Source organism: Oncorhynchus keta, chromosome 19 (assembly GCF_023373465.1).
Source record: "Oncorhynchus keta strain PuntledgeMale-10-30-2019 chromosome 19, Oket_V2, whole genome shotgun sequence".
Lineage (NCBI taxonomy): Eukaryota > Metazoa > Chordata > Actinopteri > Salmoniformes > Salmonidae > Oncorhynchus > Oncorhynchus keta.
In genome coordinates this window covers 66,852,303-66,873,822 of record NC_068439.1, presented here as the reverse complement: position 1 = coordinate 66,873,822, position 21,520 = coordinate 66,852,303, and the positions used below count along the sequence as shown (strand labels likewise).

Genomic DNA, 21,520 nt, shown 5'->3' with positions numbered 1-21,520 from the left:
ACATATACATGCCCGTCTGAAGTTTGCCAACTAAAATCTGAATGATTCAGAGGACAACTGGGTGAAAGTGTTGTGGTCAAATGAGACCAAAATGGAGCTCTTTGGCATCAACTCAACTCACTGTGTTTGGAGGAGGAGGAATGCTGCCGATGACCCCTAGAACACCATCCCCACCATCAAACATGGAGGTGGAAACATTATGCTTTGGGGGTGTTTTTCTGCTAAGGGGGCAGGACAACTTCACCGCATCAAAGGGACGATGGACGGGACCATGTACCGTCAAATCTTGGGTGAGAAGCTCCTTCCCTCAGCCAGGACATTTAAAATTGGTCGTGGATGGGTATTCCAGCATGACAATGACCCAAAACACACGGCCAAGGCAACAAAGGAGTGGCTCAAGAAGAAGCACATCAAAGTTCTGGAGTGGCCTAGCCAGTCTCCACACCTTAATCCCAGAGCAAATCTGTGGGGGGAGCTGAAGGTTTGAGTTGCCAAACGTCAGCCTCGAAACCTTAGTGACTTAGGGAAGATCTGCAAAGAGGAGTGGGACAAAATCCCTCCCGAGATGTGTGTAAACCTGGTGGCCAGCTACAATAAACATCTGACCTCTGATTGCCAACATGGGTTTTCCCACCAAGTACTAAGTCATGTTTTGCAGAGGGGTCAAGTACTTATTTCCCTCATTAAAATGCAAATCAATTTATAACATTTTTGACATGCGCTTTTCTGGATTTTTTGTTGTTGTTATTCTGTCTTTCACTGTTCAAATAAACGCACCATTAAAATTATAGACGGATCATTTCTTTGTCAGTGGGCAAATGTACAAAATCAGCTGGGGATCAAGTACTTTTTTCCCTAACTGTAACTTGATGTGAAAATGGCTTTATAGATACATGTGATTGATTTGATTTAAGGGTTGAATGACACACAATAGATATCTATGATTGGCAATATTATGCCTTATCACAGCCTCATCAATCATTCCATCATTAATGTCCATTTTCAAATCTCCAGGGAGGTTGGTGGGCGTAAGCTGATGGTGGAGACCAAGTTGGCCAAGGAGCTGGCTGAGTTCAACGGGGACCTGTGCCTGGAGGGGCTACAGTTCTGGAAGACAGCCTTCTCTACCATGACCCGGGCCGGCTCATCTCACACACTGGGAGCAGAGGACACCAGAGACCAGGCCCAGCTCAGCCCCTCTTCAGCCGGGGACCAGAAGGTCATCCTGCTGCCCTGTAGGAGCGCCCCCAGGCGGGAACGCGTCCAGCTATGGCTGGAGGCCAGAAAACAGTATGAGCATCTGCAGAGGGGCAGGAGAGACATGGGAGAACTGGAGAGGGGAAGGTTGGAACAGGTAAGAGAAGAGCAGCAAACAGACAGGACTGAACAGCCCGCTCCGTTCCATTGTTCAGCATTGGAAGACGAGGAGGAGTTTGAGAAGCTCTCAGGTATCAGGACTCGGAGGGAGAGGAGGAATGATCTGTCCCTACAGATATCACCTGTTGGAGGGGTGGAAACTCAGGACATTCCCAGAGTAGTGAAGCCTGTACCGGACATTAACATCAGAGACTCTGAGGAGTACTTTGGTAAATCCATCTCTCCACACCTGCTGCCATGGCAGGAGCCCACGCAGCACAGTCCCTCAGGACCAGACGCAGTAGAGGGAGAGAGGAGAGGGTCAGATCGAGGGTTACCCCTGTCCCCCAGGCTCTGCACCTCTCCAGAGAGGAGGGAGGAGAAGCACTTCCTCTGTCCCTCTCCCTTCTCTTCCATGAAGCCCAGGGGGGACGGGGAGTGTACCAGCCCCCAGCTCCACAGCACCCCAGTCCTTAGGCGACACACAGGCAGGCATGAGTCGGAGACTGTGTGCAGCACCCCTGTGACTGAAGGTAAGCCCCTTTATTCCCCGGCCGCAGGCTATTAGCAGCTGTCACTCTTCATCCTGCCTCAGCCGCCAACGTTAACTCAGACCATGGAAAACTACATTAGCGATAGCATACGCTATAACCTTTTATTTTACTCCAACTTTCTTTCTTACCTCAGTGGGAAATTGTTATGGCTGCCATAAACAACTACATAATTGACTAATCAAGCATAGCAGAATTGTAAATCTGTCGCAATTAGTTTTAATAGGAGGAAGCCGTCTGCATGCAGTGGTTTTGTCCTCTGGAATGTCATTATGCGTCGCACCGCCCCACCACGATCCTTAATTCATTTTGGGGTTTCTGTTTGGGGTTTCTCTTCCAGACGCAGAGTCCACGTCTCAGAGACTGCAGCACAGGAGAGGGGAACACACAGACACCCTAAGGAGAGTGCTACTGACCACACAGAGGAAGGTCAGGACAAATGCACAGAATTTAAGCTCCTGTTCATTTAGGTCATTCCCCTCCAATGATCATTTGGTGTTTTGTTGATGGTGGTGGAAAAAGCCGTCTCAGGCGCCATTCCAGAATCTCTCATAAGTGTTCAATTGGGTTGAGATCTGGTGACTAAGACAGCCATGGCATATGGTTTACATGGTTTTCATGCTCATCAAACCATTCAGTGACTCATGCCCTGTGTGTCGGGGCATCGTCATCCTATGGGGGCATAGCCTTGGTAGTCAAAATAATGGCCTGCCCAGTATTTGTATGCAAGACCCTAAGCATCGGGGCTCCCAAGTGGCGCAGCGGTCTAAGGCACTGCATCTCAGTGCAAGAGGCATCACTACAGTCCCTGGTTCGAATCCAGGCTGAATCCCATCCGGCCGTGATAAGGCGGCGTACAATTGGCCCAGCATCGTCCAGGTTTGGCCGTGGTGGCCCGTCATTATAAATAAGAATTTGCTCTTAACTGACTTGCATAGTTAAATAAATGTTAAAGAAATACAAATAAAAGAATAATGGGACGTTCAGGAACCACATCTGTGTGGAAGATCCTGCTTTCAGTATACTTTTTATTTATTTTATTTAAGGGGTAGATCAGCTTAATATTGTGGAAAGAATGTTCTTGTCTGCATCATTTCTAATCCCCATATATTTTTTGGGTATATATATATATATACATACACGCATGCATACATATACACATATATACATACACACACCTACGGTACATAGACATACATACTTTTTTTTAGAATATACCTTTATTACCACCCTTACCACCCTTCCCCCAATTGGAGTAAACCAATAAACACTTTGGCTTCTGCCTTCAGTTGATATATCTTATACACATTTTACAGACACAATCTATTTTACAATAGTTATATTTAGTTTGTTAGTCCTTCCTTGTTTAGTCCTTGTTTAGTCCTTCCTCTATTTCTGATGTCCATCCAGTTTGATTTCTATTTGTAACTGTGCTATTTCACAACATTTCTGAACCTATATACATTTTACAGACCCGTATGTTTTACATTGGTTATCTTGTTATTAGTCCCACCCTTCAGCTCCATTCAACCCCTCCCATCTATCTCTCAACATCATCCATTTTGGATTTCTATTTGCCATATATTTTTCAACTGTGCAGTGATGCTTCACAAAAGTAGTGAACCTTTCTATTCACAGAGCTTCTACAGATTGTAAATTAAAAATAAAAAATGTTGCTAAAATAATTATTATATTATTGATTGATTGATTATGGCTTTTAAAATCACCCAGTATTGCTATCTGCAGCATTAGTTCCAGGCAATGTTGAAATTCTTCAGCCATTCCTGGATCTGTGACCGAAAACGAGCTACATATGGACAGTACCAAAATAAAAGATCTAATGACTCTGCCTCCTCACAGCAGAATCTGCAGAGCTGGGAAGATTTTATCCCCCATATATGTAACATTCTATTGGTTGCAATAATTTTGTAATTTAAATTGAAAAATGTGAAGTTTTGAATCCGGCATTGTTTTGCGTATCAATTCATAAACCATGTGCCATTGAATGGGTACATCCAAAATCTATTCCCAACTATTTTGCAATTTATATGGCACAGCTGTCAGTTTTTTTTGTCCTCAACTAAATGTTTTTATTTATCACACTTTTCTTAAACCATTTATGTTTTTTAATACAGGGCCAACATACAAGTTCCTTACTTTTTCCCCCTTCTACTTTTTCCCCTTCTACTGTTAATTTGTTGTAATTTTGGGTAGAGCAGACATTTCCATATGTCTGTGTTAGCTGCGTGTGTGACAACTCCACCAGTCCTATTTATGATATCATTCACTAAAATTAAACCTTTTTTTTCTTTTTTCGAAAAATGTTTTTTTTTTAATCAATGAGTATATTTGAGTTTAACCACAATATTTGTTGTATGATTTGTTCTGTCTTTTCAGGTGGATTAAACTTAAATTGCAACCAACTTTCTAAGGCTTGTTTAAAAAAGAAAGATATTTTGGAGATGATTTCCTTTTCAAACAACTGAAAGTGAGCAGGTGTAATCTGAATAAAGGGGAAAAGACCCTTCTTGAATATAGGATGAGACATTCGTACCAATTGACTAGAGAACCAGTTTGGATTTCAGTATAACTTTTGTATGACTGATACCTTTAGTGAGAGGTCTAATGCTTTAATATTTAATCATTTCTGCCCTCCAAATTCATATTCGTTATATAAATAGGCCCTTTTAATTTTGTCTGGCTTGCCGTTCCAAATAAAATGGAAAATTATTTGTTCATATAATTTAAAAATCAGGTCACTAGGTGTAGGCAAAACCATGAGCAAATAGGTAAACTGTGATATAACTAAAGAGTTAATCAGGGTGATTTTTCCACAAATAGACAGGTATTTTCCTTTCCATGGTAGCAAGATCTTATCTATTTTTGCTAACTTTCTATACAAATGTATTGGAGTGAGATCTTTGTATCCCTAATTTACTCAAGTGTTTGCATTATTTTTGTCAGTTACCTGTGTTGGCCTCAATATACCTGGATGAGCAATGTGCAGTTTTAGAATATTGATGAACAGCATCAATCAAGTAAATGGCCCAAAACAAATGTCAGATTTCACGTAATTAAAACAATATCTGTAAAGGGCTTTTAGCATTTACATGATCCGCCCTGATACGCTGTTCTCTCTTTAATGTGACGTGAATAAGCTTTCCCCCTATTCCCCGTCCCCAGAACCAGTTTGCTGCTTTGAACGCTCCAAAGAAAGACAACTCTCAGATCGAGGGCCCCAGCATCAGCAATTCATACGGATTCAAAGTCAGCTTGCAGAACCTCCAGGACGCTAAAGCCCTGCATGAGGTGAGACACACACACACACACACACACACACACACACACACACACACACACACACACACACACACACACACACACACACACACACACACACACACACACACACAGAGAGATTGACTGACTGACAGACACACACACACTTCCCACTGACTCAGCTGTTTTCTCACTGACAAACACACACACAATGAAGTTGTAAGGAAGGAATGTGACATCTTGCTTGTCTTTCATCTGTAGGTGCAGCACCTGACGTTGATGAGCATGGAGCTTCACGTGCGGACCCGGCGGGACCTGGAACCCGACCCCGAGTTTGACCCCATATGTGCCTTATTCTACTGCTTCAGCTCTGACGCACCTTTTCCTGACTCAGACAAGACCCAGCTGACTGGGGCCATCGTGGTAGACAAGGACTGCCAGGAGAGTGGCCAAGGTGATGGGTCACGCACTCTGTCCCTCCTGCCAAGCTGTGGATGGACCACACTTATCTGACCTTCAAGTATTGTTGTATTGTGTTCATGGTCATTGTGCTTAGATTTGAAAGGACCGTGTAAGGACCGTGTATGCCCATATTATGGGCAACATATCTGATGTGATTGGTCAAAATACCAATTAGTGGCAAAAAAAGATCCGAATTGGACTGCCTGTGTAAATGCAGCCTGTATGTTTGTGATGTACAGTTGAAGTTGGAAGTTTACATGCACTTAGGTTGAAGTCATTAAAACTCGTTTCTCCACAAATTTCTTGTCAACAGACTATAGTTTTGGCAAGTCGGTTAGGACATCTACTTTGTGCATGACACAAGTAATTTTTTCCAACAATTGTTTACAGACAGATTATTTCACTTATAATTAACTGTATTACAATTATAGTTGGTCAGATGTTTACATACACTAAGTTGACTGTGTGTTTAAACAGCTTAGAAAATTCCAGAAAATGGTGTCATGGCTTTAGAAGCTTCTGATAGGCTTATTGACATAATTTGAGTCAATTGGAGGTGTGCCTGTGGATGTATTTCACAATGCTTACCTTCAAACTCTGTGCCTCTTTGCTTGACATCATGGGGAAATCAAAAGAAATCAGTCAAGACTTCAGAAAAAAAAACTGTAGACCTCCACGAGTCTGGTTAATCCTTGGGAGCAATTTCCAAACGCCTGAAGGCATGTTCATCTGTACAAACAATAGTATGCAAGTATAAACACCATGGGACCACGCAGGCATCATACCGCTCAGGAAGGAGACGCATTCTGTCTCCGAGAGATGAACGTACTTTGGTGTGAAAAGTGAAAATCAATCCCAGAACAACAGTAAAGGATCTTGTGAAGATGCTGGAGGAAACCGGTACAAAAGTATCTATATCGACATAACCTGAAAGGCCGCTCAGCAAGGAAGAAGCCACTGCTTGTAACTGCACATGGGGACAAAGATCATACTTTTTGGAGAAATGTCCTCTGGTCTGATGAAACAAAAATAGAACTGTTTGGCCATAATGACCATCATTATGTTTGTAGGAAAACGGGGAGGCTTGCAAGCCGAAGAACACCATCGCAACGTGAAGCACAGGGGGTGGCAGCATCATGTTGTGGGGGTGCTTTGCTGCAGGAGGAACTGGTGCACTTCACAAAGCAGATAGCATCATGAGGTAGGAAAATTATGAGGATATATTGAAACAACATCTCAAGATATCAGTCAGGAAGTCGCAAATGGATCTTCCAAATGGACAATGACCCCAAGCATACTTTCAAAGTTGTGGCAAAATGGCTTAAGGACAACATGGTATTAGAGTGGCCATCACAAAGCCCTGACCTCAATTCTAGAGAAAACGTGTGGGCAGAACTGAAAAAGCGTGTGCTAACAAGGAGGCCTACAAACCTGACTCAGTTACACCAGATCTGTCAGGAGGAATGGGCCAAAATTGACCCAACTTATTGTGGGAAGCTTGTGGAAGGCTACCCGAAACATTTGACCAAATGTAAAGGCAATGCTACCAAATACTAATTGAGTGTATGTAAACATCTGACCCACTGAGAATGTGATGAAAGAAATGAAAGCTGAAATATATCATTCTCTCTGCTATTATTTTCTGACATTTCACATTCTTAAAATAAAGTGGTGATCTTAATGGCCTAAGACAGGGATTTTTTACTATGACTAAATGTCAGGAATTGTGAAAAACTGAGTTTAAATGTATTTGGCTAAGGTGTATGTAAACTTCCGACTTCAACTGTACCTCTATCTGTGTGTGTGCCCTCCCAGGTGTCAGAGGAACAGCACCCCTGCTGGTAAGATCAGGTGTCTCAGGACTGAAGGTCACCTACGCTGTGAATGAGAAGCAGATGTTCCAGGAAGTTGTCACTGTCATAAGAAGGTACAGTAAAGCACTCGTCAGCTTCTGGTCCTAAAGAGCTGAAATGAGTTGGTTCGTTGGCCATCCCTATGGGGGAAATGAATGAATGGGGTTTTGGGATGAACCCGCAAAAATAAGTTATGTAGTTAACATAGTCTTAGTAGCTCTTAAAAATGTTGTTTTATGAGATTTCAGTCAGCTTGTTCTGATTTATATCAATGCTTTGAAATTCACAAAAAGTGTTGTTAGCTGATGAAGATTATCTCATAGAACAAAATGTATAAGATCTCCTAAGCCTGTGTTTATACCACAGACCTAATGTGAAGGTTGACCATGCGGTTGGATTTTAACAGCGAGGAGGCATACGATGAAGATCTGTTTTTCTTGCCAGAGGGAGGCTATTTATTTGCAAGTGGGTATAGCCGGCGAACTGTACAAACCTATTTTAAAAACAGGACGATGAACAAAAGGTAGGCTCTAACCAAAGATAACCCGGGCTTCAACCAGGCCTGTAAACCCGGCCGCATGCCGACCTGTTATCTGTCTGTCTTTCAAATAAATAAATTACATGCTTCTTGTCGCAATACCCATTACCCAGAATGCATCACAAACCCTACCAATTACCTAATTTACAATCAACTTCAGTAAAGTTATGAAAAAGGTACAGTATACATACACATTCAGTTAATATATTCCACATAAATATCCCCACATCAACAAGTAAATTAATGTGCGTCTCCAAATGATCAATGTTTAGAAATACATAATCAGGCAAGGCTTTAGCTAATGTGACAGGGGACATAGGACAATCGTCACACCTTATTTTAGTTGTTGATCCCAAAAACAAAAGCCCTATTCATTTCCCCATAGGCTTTGGCCAACGAGCCAGCATCCGTTAGTTCCTACACAAAGATGGAATTACTATTGCTCTCTATATTGGCTCCTGTAGATTTGACCTTGATCCTTACTTTGTGAACAAAGAGATCTGAAGCACACAGTAGCATTGTTGCTACACCTAATCGGTTGTAAAACATTTACCTGGGTGCTCATGTTCCCCACAGTGATGGCGCATAAAGTACCCCAAACATATTTTGGATTTCAATTCACTTATAAACAGGGGTTTTAATGTATTGTCTACAGTTGCAACTTTAGCATGTGAATCTTGGTGGGGCAAACTCTAACCAATTATTTTAAAATGCATGCAGGCAAATCCACTACATAACATGTTATTATTTTATTCGACCTGCAGTGCATTCAGAAAGTATTCAGACCCCTTGACTTTTTCCACATTTTGTTACGTTACAGCCTTGTTCTAAAATGGATGAAATTGTTATTTTTCCTCATCAATCTACACACAATACCCCATAATTACAAAGCAAATCATGTTTTTACACATTTTAGCAAATTCATTTAAAATAAAAAGCTGAACTATAACATTTACATAACTATTCAGACCCTTTACTTAGTACTTTTGTTGAAGCACCTTTGGCAGCAATTGCAGCCTTAAGTCTTCTTGGGTATGACGCTACAAGCTTGACACACCTGTATTTGGAGAGTTTCTCACATTCTTCTCTGCAGATCCTCTCAAGCTCTGTCAGGTTGGATGGGGAGCGTCGCTGCACAGCTATTTTCAGGTCTCTCAAGAGATGTTTGATCGGGTTCAAGTCCGGGCTCTGGCTTGGCCACTCAAGGACATTCAGAGACTTGTCCTGAAGCCACTCCTGTGTTGTCTTGGCTGTGTGCTTAGGATTGTTGTCCTGTTGGAAGGTGAACCTGCGTCCCAGTCTGAGGTCCTGAGCGCTCTGGAGCAGGTTTTCATCAAGGATTGCTCTGTACTTTGCTCTGTTCATCTTTCCCTCAATCCTGACTAGTCACCCAGTCCCTGCTGCTGAAAACATCCCCACAGCATGATGCTCCCACCACCATGCATCACCGTAGGGATGGTGCCAGGTTTCCTTCAGATGTGACACTTGACATTCAGGCCAAAGAGTTCAATCTTGGTTTCATCAAAGCAGAAAATCTTGTTTCTCATGGTCTGAGAGTCTTTAGCTGCCTTTTGACAAACTCCAAGTGGGCTGTCATGTGCCTTTTACTGAGGAGTGTCTTCCGTCTGACCACTCTACCATAAAGGCCTGATTGGTGGAGTGCTGCAGGGATGGTTGCCCTTCTGGAAGGTTCTCCCATCTCCACAGATGAACTCTAGAGCTCCTTTAGAGTGACCATTGGGTTCTTTATCACCTCCCTGACCAAGGCCCTTCTCCCCTGATTGCTCAGTTTGGCTAGGCGGCCAACTCTAGGAAGAGTCTTGGTGGTTCTAAACTTTTTCCATTTTAAGAATGACGAACACTGGGTTTTGGTGACCTTCAATGCTGCATACATTTTTCGGTACCCTTCCCCAAATCTGTGCCTCGACACAATACTGTCTCGGAGCTCTACGGACAACTCCTTCGACCTCATGGTTTGGTTTTTGCTCTAACATGCACATTCATCTTTGGGACCTTATATAGACAGGTGGGTGCCTTTCCAAGTCATGTCCAATCAATTGAATGTACCACTGGTGGACTCCAAGTTGTAGAAACGTCTCAAGGATGATCAATGGAAACAGGAATGTACCTGAGCTCAATTTTGAGGTTCATAGCATTTGCAAACATTTCTAAAAACCTGTTTGGCCTTGTCATTATGGGGTGTTGTGTGTAGATTGATGAGGAAAAATATTTATTTAATCCATTTTACAATTAGGCTGTAACGTAACAAAAATGTGGCACAAGTAAAGGGGTCTGAATACTTTCCGAATGCATTATCCACTTTTATAGACAATATACCTATGCCCAGACAGCGCATTGCACAAACAAAACAACCTACACAATATCAACTGGAAATACTGGGGTCGAATACTGAACTTTTTGTTGAAATTGTTTTATTTTAATGGGAAGGGAATGGCAATCATGGTTACAGACCCAACAACATTATATAGTATCTCCTCCCCGTGAAGAAAAGCACAAACTATTTATAATACACAATGTAAGCAAAACAAGTAAATAATTCCAACATGGCCTAAAATTATGAATAAGATACTAATGAGAACGATGAGCTGATGAGGCAAGCCGTAATTTCTATTTAAGACGTGAATGAATGAGTATTCAAAATAATATTTTTTTTCAGCTCTTGAAATGTATAGCTACAGAATTCTGAACATGGGCCGTTCTTACAGTATTCTCCCTGTACACCAAGTCAGAACCGTAGGATAAATCATGGGGGCATATAAGCAGACAATGAGAAATCTCTTACCATATTCAATGATGACATTTCTCTAAAATAGGCTATAGGCTACATGTGCACCACCAAGTCAGAACAGTAGGCTAAATGTTGAGGAGGAAAGAGACCAAATTACTAGGTTGAGGCACATGGACTACAGCTTACTACACAATATACACGACAACTGGGAACTCTTGGGGGGGACAAGGTTGAATTATGACTCCGTGATCTTCAGGATCGGAGCTCTACAAAGAAGCCCGAGTTCCCGACTTGGAATTCCGAGTTGGATGACTGTTCAAAACGTATTTTCCCAGCCCGACAGCATTGCCAATGTATTTAACTTTTTCTGGCCCATGGTCTTCCGTGTCAATGTTTATCCTTGTTAAGCTTGGAAAAGAGAACCTTTCAGACAGGTGTTCTTAAACTCAGACTTGGACCACACACCTCCACCGAATAGCATTGTAAAATAATAGTGAATACATCAAAACTGTGAAATATGGAATCATGTAGCGACCTAAAATGTGTTAAACAAATCAAAATATTTTTTCTATTTTAGATTCAAAGTAGCCACCCTTTGCCTTGATGACAGCTTTGCACACTATTGGCATTCTCTCATCCAGCTTCACCTTGAATACTTTTTCAAGAGTCTTGAAGTTCCCACATATGCTGAACACTTGTTGGCTGCTTTTCCTTCATTCTGCGGTCCAACTCATCTCAAACCATCTCAATTGGGTTGAGGTTGGGTGATTGTGGAGGTCAGGTCATCTGATGCAGCACTCCATCACTCTCCTTCTTGGTCAAATAGCCCTTACACAGCCTGGAGGTGTGTTGGGTCATTGTCCTGTTGAAAAACAAATGATAGTCCTGCTAAGTGCAAACCAGATAGGATGGCGTATTGCTGCAGAATGTTGTGGTAGCCATTAGGGTTGTACATTTTGGGGAATATTCAGAGTTGGAAACATTCCGTGGGAATTAACAGGAATATATGCAAATTAATATTAATATCATTTAAATGTAGATGTTTTTTGCATTGGATATATTTACCATATATGGAGACAGAAACAACCTTTTACCTTAACATAAGTAGACATAATTGCAAATGATTAAATCCTTCCAATAAAAATATATATATATATTTAGTTACGAATTGAACTTTAATTAAATGAGTTGACTCTTCAAATCATGGGATGATTTCACTGAACAGAGTAAAAGAAAGGGAATATTGAATGATCCATCACATCTCCCAAAAACATTTTCTGTAAAATGCTAGTCTAGAAACTAAAGATTTGGTTGTCTTCCTCTCAGGCTTCTATGTCTCCTCCCTGGACCTCCTCAATGTTCACCTCTTGAACATCAGACTCTGAGGCCTCATCTTCACTGTCACTTTTCAACCCTGTTGAGGATGGCTCGTTGTCAGGCTCAAAAAGCCTCAAATTTGCCTGGGTGACCACCAATTTTTCAACCCTTGTATTGGTCAACCTGTTGCCTGCTTTGGTGTGTGTTCCCAAACAAGGACCAGTTGTGCTCTGAAGCGGCTGATGTTGGTGGGATTTGGAGGATGATGGAGGCAACAGGGGAAATAGCCTCAGATCCACAAAGTCCCTTCCACCAGGTGGCTGATGGGATATATTGGCACGACTGCCATATTGCATCTCCATCCCAAAGCCCTTGCTTGGAAGTGTACTTCGCCAGACTGCCAAGAACCTTGCCCTCATCCAGGCCAAAGTGGTGAGACACGGTAGTGATGACACCATAGGCCTTGTTGATCTCTGCACCAGACAGGATGCTCTTGCCAGCATACTTGGGGTCCAACATGTACGCTGCAGCGTGTATGGGCTTCAGGCAGAAGTCTTCACACTTACTGATGTATTTCAAAACTGCAGTTTCCTCTGCTTGGAGCAACAGCGAAGTGGGCAGGGCAGTACGGATTTCTTCTCTTACATCTGCAAGAAGTCTGAACATCAGACAGGATGGTATTGTCTCCCTCAATGCGTGCAATGGCTACTGATATAGGTTTCAGGCTGCTTACCACTCTCTCCCAAAATACATAATCCAGGAGGATCCTCTTGATGGGACTGTCCATATCGGCAGACTGTGATATGGCCATTTCTTGGAGAGACTCCTTCCCCTCTAGGAGACTGTCAAACAAGATGACAACACCACCAGCTGCTGGGCAGCTTCAATGTGGTGCTCTTATTCTTCTCACTTTGCTTGGTGAGGTAGATTGCTGCTACAACTTGATGACCCTTCACATACCTAACCATTTCCTTGGCTTTCTTGTAGAGTGTATCCATTGTTTTCAGTGCCATAATGTCCTTGAGGAGCAGATTCAATGCATGAGCAGGACAGCCAATGGGTGTGATGTGAGGATAGGACTCCTCCACATTAGACCAACCTGCCTTCATGTTCGCAGCGTTGTCTGTCACCAGTGCAAATACCTTCTGTGGTCCACTGCCTTCAGCTCATCTGCAATGTAGAGACCGGTGTATCTGTTGTCCCTTGTGTCTGTGCTCTTGTAGAATACTGGTTGAGGGGTGAAGATGATGTAGTTAATTATTACTTGCCCAATAACATTCAACCACCCATCAGAGATGATTGCAGTACAGTCTGCTTTCTTTATGATTTGCTTGACCTTCACTTGAACTCTGATGAACTCTGCATCCAGCAAATTAGTAGATAAAGCATGTCTGGTTGGAGGGGTGAATGCTGGGCGAAGAACATTCAGAAATCTCTTCCAATAACATTGTCAGTTGCATACACAGCTCGAGCAAGACATTCATCAGCATTTCTCTGACGTTTCTCCATTGAGTCAAAAAAAAACTTTTGATTCCAGGAGGACCATGAGCTATTGCTTGAATAGAAGTAGAGGGACTTTTGTCAGAGGTTTCTTATTGTGAGTGCAGAGGAAACTTTATGCACTTGGCCAGATGATTCTGCATCTTTGTTGCATTCTTCACATATGATTTGTCACAGTATTTGTAAGTGTACACAGCTTTTCCTTCTACTTTAGCTGCAGTGAAATGTCTCCACATCACTTGGTGCCCGTGGCATTTTCCTGAAACACATGAGTTAAAAAAACAAATACAATTCCATGTACAGATAAATAGTTAAGCAGTTTGATTAAACATCTCCTTTGTAATCAGCTGTGATGTGATGGAAGAATGCACTGTGCATGCAGAGGGTTGCAATTCCATTGAATTGGGGATATTTTAACCAAAATATGCCACAAGACCGATAATTGCCTTGTGTATCCCACAAAAAAAGGTTAACTGTTATAAGCCAACTTTTTGGGGATGAATTTAAGCAAAATTGCCCAAATTCCAGGGCTTAACTTCCCATGGAAAATCTCCATGAATTTACCGGAAAGTTTCCCACCCTTTGCAACCCTAGTAGCCATGCTTGTTATTGAATTATAAATAAACCACTGACCGTGTCACCAGCAAAGCACCCCCACACCATCACACCTTCTCCTCCATGCTTCACGGTGGGAGCCACACATGCGAACATCATCCGTTCACCTACTCTGTGTCTCACAAAGACACGGCGGTTGGAACCAAAAATATCAAACTTGGACTCATCAGACCAAAGGACAGATTTCCACCGGCCTAATGTCCATTCAATCAAATGAATCAATCAAATTGATTTATAAAGCTATTTTTTTACATCAGCTGATGTCACAAAGTGCTATACAGAAACCCAGCCCATAATATGGACTTGGTCTTTTACCAAATAGGGCTATCTTCTGTATACCACTCCTACCTTGTCACAACACAACTGATTGGCCCAAACACATTAAGAAGGAAAGAAATTATACAGATGAACTTTTAACTTTTTGACTACCTCATAAAGCTGGTTGAGAGAATGCCAAGAGTGTGCAAAGCTGTCATTAAGTCAAAAAGGGTGGCTACTTTGAAGAATCTCAATTAGAAAATATATTTTGATTTATTTAACCCTTTTTTCGTTACTTAATGATTTACTACATGTTATTTCATAGTTTTGATGTCTTCACTTATTCTAAAATGTAGAAAAACCCTTGAATGAGTGGGTGTGTCCACATTTTGACTGGTACTGTGTGTATTTGTAAGTAATCTAAAATACTATTTTCTATATTGTTTTGGCCCGTGTTAAACATTTGTACGGCTCTTTCTCCTGTCATGTAAGTTGCTGTTCTGTCATGGCAGGTTTGACCCAGACATCCTGGTGGGCTACGAGGTCCAGATGCGTTCCTGGGGCTACCTCCTCCAGCGGGCATCAGCACTCAGTGTGGACCTGTGCCAGCAGCTTTCCCGGGTACCAGGTAGGGTGGCACTGATCCTGGCCCCATCTGCTGCAACAACACTGCTTTATTACCAATACAAATGGTCTGATTGATGGAAGAATATGAACTTCCTCTCCTAAAGGAAACAGTGACAATTGTTAATTACACAGCTTGATATGTGTTCTGTTTGTTACATATTTGGTTGGGTGGCACTGACCCTGGCCCTGTTTGCTGCCACAACACTGCTCACTCACACCTTTTAGCTCCTATAAAACAGGTCTGATGAGAGAATAAAATAAGCACTTCCTCTCCTAAAGGAAGCTGTGTAATGTAGCTAATCCACAGTTTCGTAGCATGGGGGTGTTCTATTTGAAATCTGATTTGATTAAAATACTGTGCAATTGTGGGAGTGAATTTATGCTCCGCTCCAGTGTATTCAAATACAGTATATTGGCACTCATACAGAAACCTCAAGCAGGTTTCTTTCTGACGTTCTACTGCACTATACCCAGCCATTCTATCCAGGTCAAAGGAGAATGTCGTCTGGCTGCTCCTCCATGAGTGTAATAACGTCTGTATGTCTGTTGTCTTCAGGTAACGCCAAAGAGAACCATTTCGCAGCAGAGAGAGACGAGTATAGAGCAGACACCATGACAGAGATACACATCATCGGACGTATCGTCATCGACCTGTGGAGAATTATGAAGACTGAGGTAGCTGCTGCTGCAGATATTATTAATCACTTCCCTTTTATTTTAACACCATAACCACCAGATGCTTTGGTTTCTTAGGTCATTTGTAAGTGTGTATTTCATTGTTTTTTTCCCCAGGTGACATTGAACAACTACAGTTTTGAGAATGTGGCCTTCCACGTCCTGCACCAGCGCTTCCCCCTGTACAGCCCCCGCTCCCTGTCAGACTGGTTCGACCACAACACTGACCTGTACAGGTGGGCAATACAGCATCCTACTAGATACACTCACACCCATTTACCTGGCTGATCTCTCTTTTCAAGAGCTGACAGCCATGGCAGCTCTGCTTCTTGCTCCTAAGCAACTTTGCAGTATTTAGTTTTTTTGTGTCTTATTTCTTACATTATTAGCCCAGAATGTTTTTTGTGTTATTGTATACAGACAGAAATAACTTTTGGATAACTCACCAGCATTATGACTTTGCCGAATTGGATCCTTTGTTCGTACCCTCCAGGGCAATTTAACTTATTCCAGAGGCTGCTCCAAGACGCAGCCGGTGGAGGAGAGGTATTCGGAGTGGACTTCTAGTCTGACTCAGAAGTCGTGCACAACAGCCACCGCTTCTGAGTATATAACCCGCTAATGGTCAGTCTCTAGACGAGCTCAGGGTGAGGAGCTCCGTCCAGAGAGACATCAGGGACTATAACATACTCTGTTTCACGGAATCATGACTCTCTACGATTATACTGTCCTTGTCCATACAGCCAGCTGGGTTCTCAGTACATTGCGCAGACATGAATAAAGAACTCTCCGAGAAGAAGAAAGGCGATGGTGTTTCATGATTTACTACTCATGGTGTGATTGTGATAACGTACAGAAACTCAAGTCCTTTTGTTCACCCGACCTAGAATACCTCGCAATCAAATGCAGACCGTATTACCTCTCAAGATACATTTCTTTGGCTATAGTTGTGTATATTCTCCCTCAAGCCGATACCACGACGGCCCTCAAGGAGCTACACTGAACACCACATATCCACATATCCTGAGGCCGCATTTATTGTAGCTGGGGATTTTAACAAAGCAAATTAGAGGAAAACGCAACCAAAGTTGAAACAGACGATAAATCGTGTCTTTACATCTGCAGTACTTTTCATTTCCTGGATGAAGTTGACCCCGACTGTGTTGTGTGTCTGCCAGGTGGAAGGTGGTGGACCACTATGTTAGCCGGGTGGGCGGTACCATGCAGCTTCTCCAGCAACATGACATCATCGGCAGGACCAGCGAGCTGGCCAGGGTGTTTGGGATCCAGTTCTATCACGTGCTCACCAGGGGATCCCAGGTCAGGACCCAGCACACGTTGGAACGTTATTAGAACGTTATGAGATGTGAATTAACACTGTGTTGATGTAATGTTTAGCTACAGGTACAACATGGTGTTTCGTGCCAAGGGTATTATAGTAAACTGTTTTTCTATTTTATTTATATATATTAAAATTCCGTTTATGTTCAGTTTGTTTTCTGACCTGATTTACACATTTTTATTTAGTTTTAGTTGTATCGAAATGTTAATATTTAGTTTTAGCGTTGGGGACAGAAGGAATGTGTGGGAGGCTAGGAGCCATTTGGGTTGTATAGTTTGTTTTTTGGGATGACACTTCCTGCAACTTGGGTCAGTAATATATAAGGTGACGGGTCAGGTCATAGTTTCGGTTAGGTTTAAATTGTAAAGCCAACGTCAATGTCACTTGGATTTAAAAGGAAGAGCACAGAGACTGGTGCAAAGGAATCTGGTGACACCAATCCAATGCTTTTTAACTTTAATAGTACAGATCTATCTAAATCAGTTTCACAGCAGCAAAATAATCCTGCAGCAACAACAAATGTGGATTATAATTCTTGGACATGTTTGTAGGGGTTAATAAAAAATTCTATGAGACGAGTGATCGAATTTAGATAGTATATCTCTGTACACGTTAGAAGAATCAAGTTGGCTACCCCCCATTAGTTATCTAGTGATACTTATTTGGAATAATCGCCATCTCCTGGCTGCATTTACCCACCAGATTGTTAGCTTGAAATCCCCCCAAAAGCTTGAAAACGACATTTAGATTAAAAATATATATATAATTACTAAAACTGAACAGATTTCATGACTGTTTTATTTTTACTTCGTTTTGGGATCAAAGATAGTTCCAGTATAGCTTTATTTTTAAAACTGGTTTATTTATTTCAGTTTACTAAATTGTTTCTTTAATGATTTAAGTTTTCATTTACTATAATAACTTTTCTTCACTCACTGTCCAATGGGAGCTGATATGCCTCTCATTTAGGGCAGTTGAAGTTCAGGCTCACCTCTACCTCCCCCTCTGTGGTAGACTAGAAGGTGTCTGTCTGTCTGGCTCACCTCTACCTCCCCCTCTGTGGTAGACTAGAATGTGACTGTCTGGCTCACCTCTACCACCCCCTCTGTGGTAGACTAGAATGTGACTGTCTGGCTCACCTCTACCTCCCCCTCTGTGGTAGACTAGAAGGTGTCTGTCTGGCTCACCTCTACCTCCCCCTCTGTGGTAGACTAGAAGGTGTCTGTCTGGCTCACCTCTACCTCCCCCTCTGTGGTAGACTAGAATGTGACTGTCTGGCTCACCTCTACCTCCCCCTCTGTGGTAGACTAGAATGTGTCTGTCTGTCTGGCTCACCTCTACCTCCCCCTCTGTGGTAGACTAGAATGTGACTGTCTGGCTCACCTCTACCTCCCCCTCTGTGGTAGACTAGAATGTGACTGTCTGTCTGGCTCACCTCTACCTCCCCCTCTGTGGTAGACTAGAATGTGACTGTCTGGCTCACCTCTACCTCCCCCTCTGTGGTAGACTAGAATGTGTCTGTCTGTCTGGCTCACCTCTACCTCCCCCTCTGTGGTAGACTAGAATGTGACTGTCTGGCTCACCTCTACCTACCCCTCTGTGGTAGACTAGAATGTGTCTGTCTGTCTGGCTCACCTCTACCTCCCCCTCTGTGGTAGACTAGAAGGTGTCTGTCTGTCTGGCTCACCTCTACCTCCCCCTCTGTGGTAGACTAGAATGTGACTGTCTGGCTCACCTCTACCTCCCCCTCTGTGGTAGACTAGAATGTGACTGTCTGGCTCACCTCTACCTCCCCCTCTGTGGTAGACTAGAAGGTGTCTGTCTGGCTCACCTCTACCTCCCCCTCTGTGGTAGACTAGAATGTGACTGTCTGGCTCACCTCTACCTCCCCCTCTGTGGTAGACTAGAAGGTGTCTGTTTGGCTCACCTCTACCTCCCCCTCTGTGGTAGACTAGAATGTGTCTGTCTGTCTGGCTCACCTCTACCTCCCCCTCTGTGGTAGACTAGAATGTGACTGTCTGGCTCACCTCTACCTCCCCCTCTGTGGTAGACTAGAATGTGACTGTCTGGCTCACCTCTACCTCCCCCTCTGTGGTAGACTAGAATGTGACTGTCTGTCTGGCTCACCTCTACCTCCCCCTCTGTGGTAGACTAGAATGTGACTGTCTGGCTCACCTCTACCTCCCCCTCTGTGGTAGACTAGAAGGTGTCTGTCTGGCTCACCTCTACCTCCCCCTCTGTGGTAGACTAGAATGTGACTGTCTGGCTCACCTCTACCTCCCCCTCTGTGGTAGACTAGAATGTGTCTGTCTGTCTGGCTCACCTCTACCTCCCCCTCTGTGGTAGACTAGAATGTGACTGTCTGGCTCACCTCTACCTCCCCCTCTGTGGTAGACTAGAATGTGTCTGTCTGTCTGGCTCACCTCTACCTCCCCCTCTGTGGTAGACTAGAAGGTGTCTGTCTGTCTGGCTCACCTCTACCTCCCCCTCTGTGGTAGACTAGAATGTGACTGTCTGGCTCACCTCTACCTCCCCCTCTGTGGTAGACTAGAATGTGACTGTCTGGCTCACCTCTACCTCCCCCTCTGTGGTAGACTAGAATGTGACTGTCTGGCTCACCTCTACCTCCCCCTCTGTGGTAGACTAGAATGTGACTGTCTGGCTCACCTCTACCTCCCCCTCTGTGGTAGACTAGAAGGTGTCTGTCTGGCTCACCTCTACCTTCCCCTCTGTGGTAGACTAGAATGTGTCTGTCTGTCTGGCTCACCTCTACCTCCCCCTCTGTGGTAGACTAGAAGGTGTCTGTCTGGCTCACCTCTACCTCCCCCTCTGTGGTAGACTAAAAGGTGTCTGTCTGGCTCACCTCTACCTCCCCCTCTGTGGTAGACTAGAATGTGACTGTCTGGCTCACCTCTACCTCCCCCTCTGTGGTAGACTAGAATGTGTCTGTCTGTCTGGCTCACCTCTACCTCCCCTCTGTGGTAGACTAGAATGTGACTGTCTGGCTCACCTCTACCTCCCCCTCTGTGGTAGACTAGAATGTGACTGTCTGTCTGGCTCACCTCTACCTCCCCCTCTGTGGTAGACTAGAATGTGTCTGTCTGGCTCACCTCTACCTCCCCCTCTGTGGTAGACTAGAAGGTGTCTGTCTGGCTCACCTCTACCTCCCCCTCTGTGGTAGACTAGAATGTGACTGTCTGGCTCACCTCTACCTCCCCGTCTGTGGTAGACTAGAATGTGACTGTCTGGCTCACCTCTACCTCCCCCTCTGTGGTAGACTAGAATGTGACTGTCTGTCTGGCTCACCTCTACCTCCCCCTCTGTGGAAGACTACAATGTGACTGTCTGGCTCACCTCTACCTCCCCCTCTGTGGTAGACTAGAAGGTGTCTGTCTGGCTCACCTCTACCTCCCCCTCTGTGGTAGACTAGAATGTGACTGTCTGTCTGGCTCACCTCTACCTCCCCTCTGTGGTAGACTAGAATGTGTCTGTCTGTCTGGCTCACCTCTACCTCCCCTCTGTGGTAGACTAGAATGTGACTGTCTGGCTCACCTCTACCTCCCCCTCTGTGGTAGACTAGAATGTGACTGTCTGGCTCACCTCTACCTCCCCCTCTGTGGTAGACTAGAATGTGACTGTCTGGCTCACCTCTACCTCCCCCTCTGTGGTAGACTAGAAGGTGTCTGTCTGGCTCACCTCTACCTCCCCCTCTGTGGTAGACTAGAAGGTGTCTGTCTGGCTCACCTCTACCTCCCCCTCTGTGGTAGACTAGAATGTGTCTGTCTGGCTCACCTCTACCTCCCCCTCTGTGGTAGACTAGAAGGTGTCTGTCTGGCTCACCTCTACCTCCCCCTCTGTGGTAGACTAGAAGGTGTCTGTCTGGCTCACCTCTACCTCCCCCTCTGTGGTAGACTAGAATGTGACTGTCTGGCTCACCTCTACCTCCCCCTCTGTAGTAGACTAGAAGGTGTCTGTCTGGCTCACCTCTACCTCCCCCTCTGTGGTAGACTAGAATGTGACTGTCTGGCTCACCTCTACCTCCCCCTCTGTGGTAGACTAGAAGGTGTCTGTCTGGCTCACCTCTACCTCCCCCTCTGTGGTAGACTAGAATGTGACTGTCTGGCTCACCTCTACCTCCCCCTCTGTGGTAGACTAGAATGTGTCTGTCTGGCTCACCTCTACCTCCCCCTCTGTGGTAGACTAGAAGGTGTCTGTCTGTCTGTCTCACCTCTACCTCCCCCTCTGTGGTAGACTAGAATGTGACTGTCTGGCTCACCTATACCTCCCCCTCTGTGGTAGACTAGAATGTGTCTGCTGTACCTTGTCTCACTCTGCTCTCTCTCCTCTGCTCTCTCTCCTCTCCTCCCTGCTGTACCATGTCTCACTCTGCTCTCTCTC

The 21,520-nt window shown here is 44.0% G+C and overlaps 1 protein-coding gene across 4 annotated transcripts in view; it reads left to right on the top strand.

The window, feature by feature from the left end:
- LOC118397878 (DNA polymerase zeta catalytic subunit-like) overlaps positions 1-21,520 on the top strand; it is a 110,973-nt gene that overhangs the window by 83,721 nt on the left and 5,732 nt on the right. For all 4 annotated transcript variants that reach the window (XM_052471113.1, XM_052471112.1, XM_052471115.1 and 1 more), the window contains 9 exons: positions 1,015-1,889; positions 2,248-2,336; positions 5,091-5,216; positions 5,448-5,640; positions 7,464-7,575; positions 14,991-15,106; positions 15,662-15,780; positions 15,898-16,016; positions 16,959-17,100. In XM_052471113.1, coding sequence (XP_052327073.1) covers positions 1,015-1,889; positions 2,248-2,336; positions 5,091-5,216; positions 5,448-5,640; positions 7,464-7,575; positions 14,991-15,106; positions 15,662-15,780; positions 15,898-16,016; positions 16,959-17,100 — 1,891 coding nt within the window. The remainder of the gene's footprint in view (positions 1-1,014; positions 1,890-2,247; positions 2,337-5,090; positions 5,217-5,447; positions 5,641-7,463; positions 7,576-14,990; positions 15,107-15,661; positions 15,781-15,897; positions 16,017-16,958; positions 17,101-21,520) is intronic.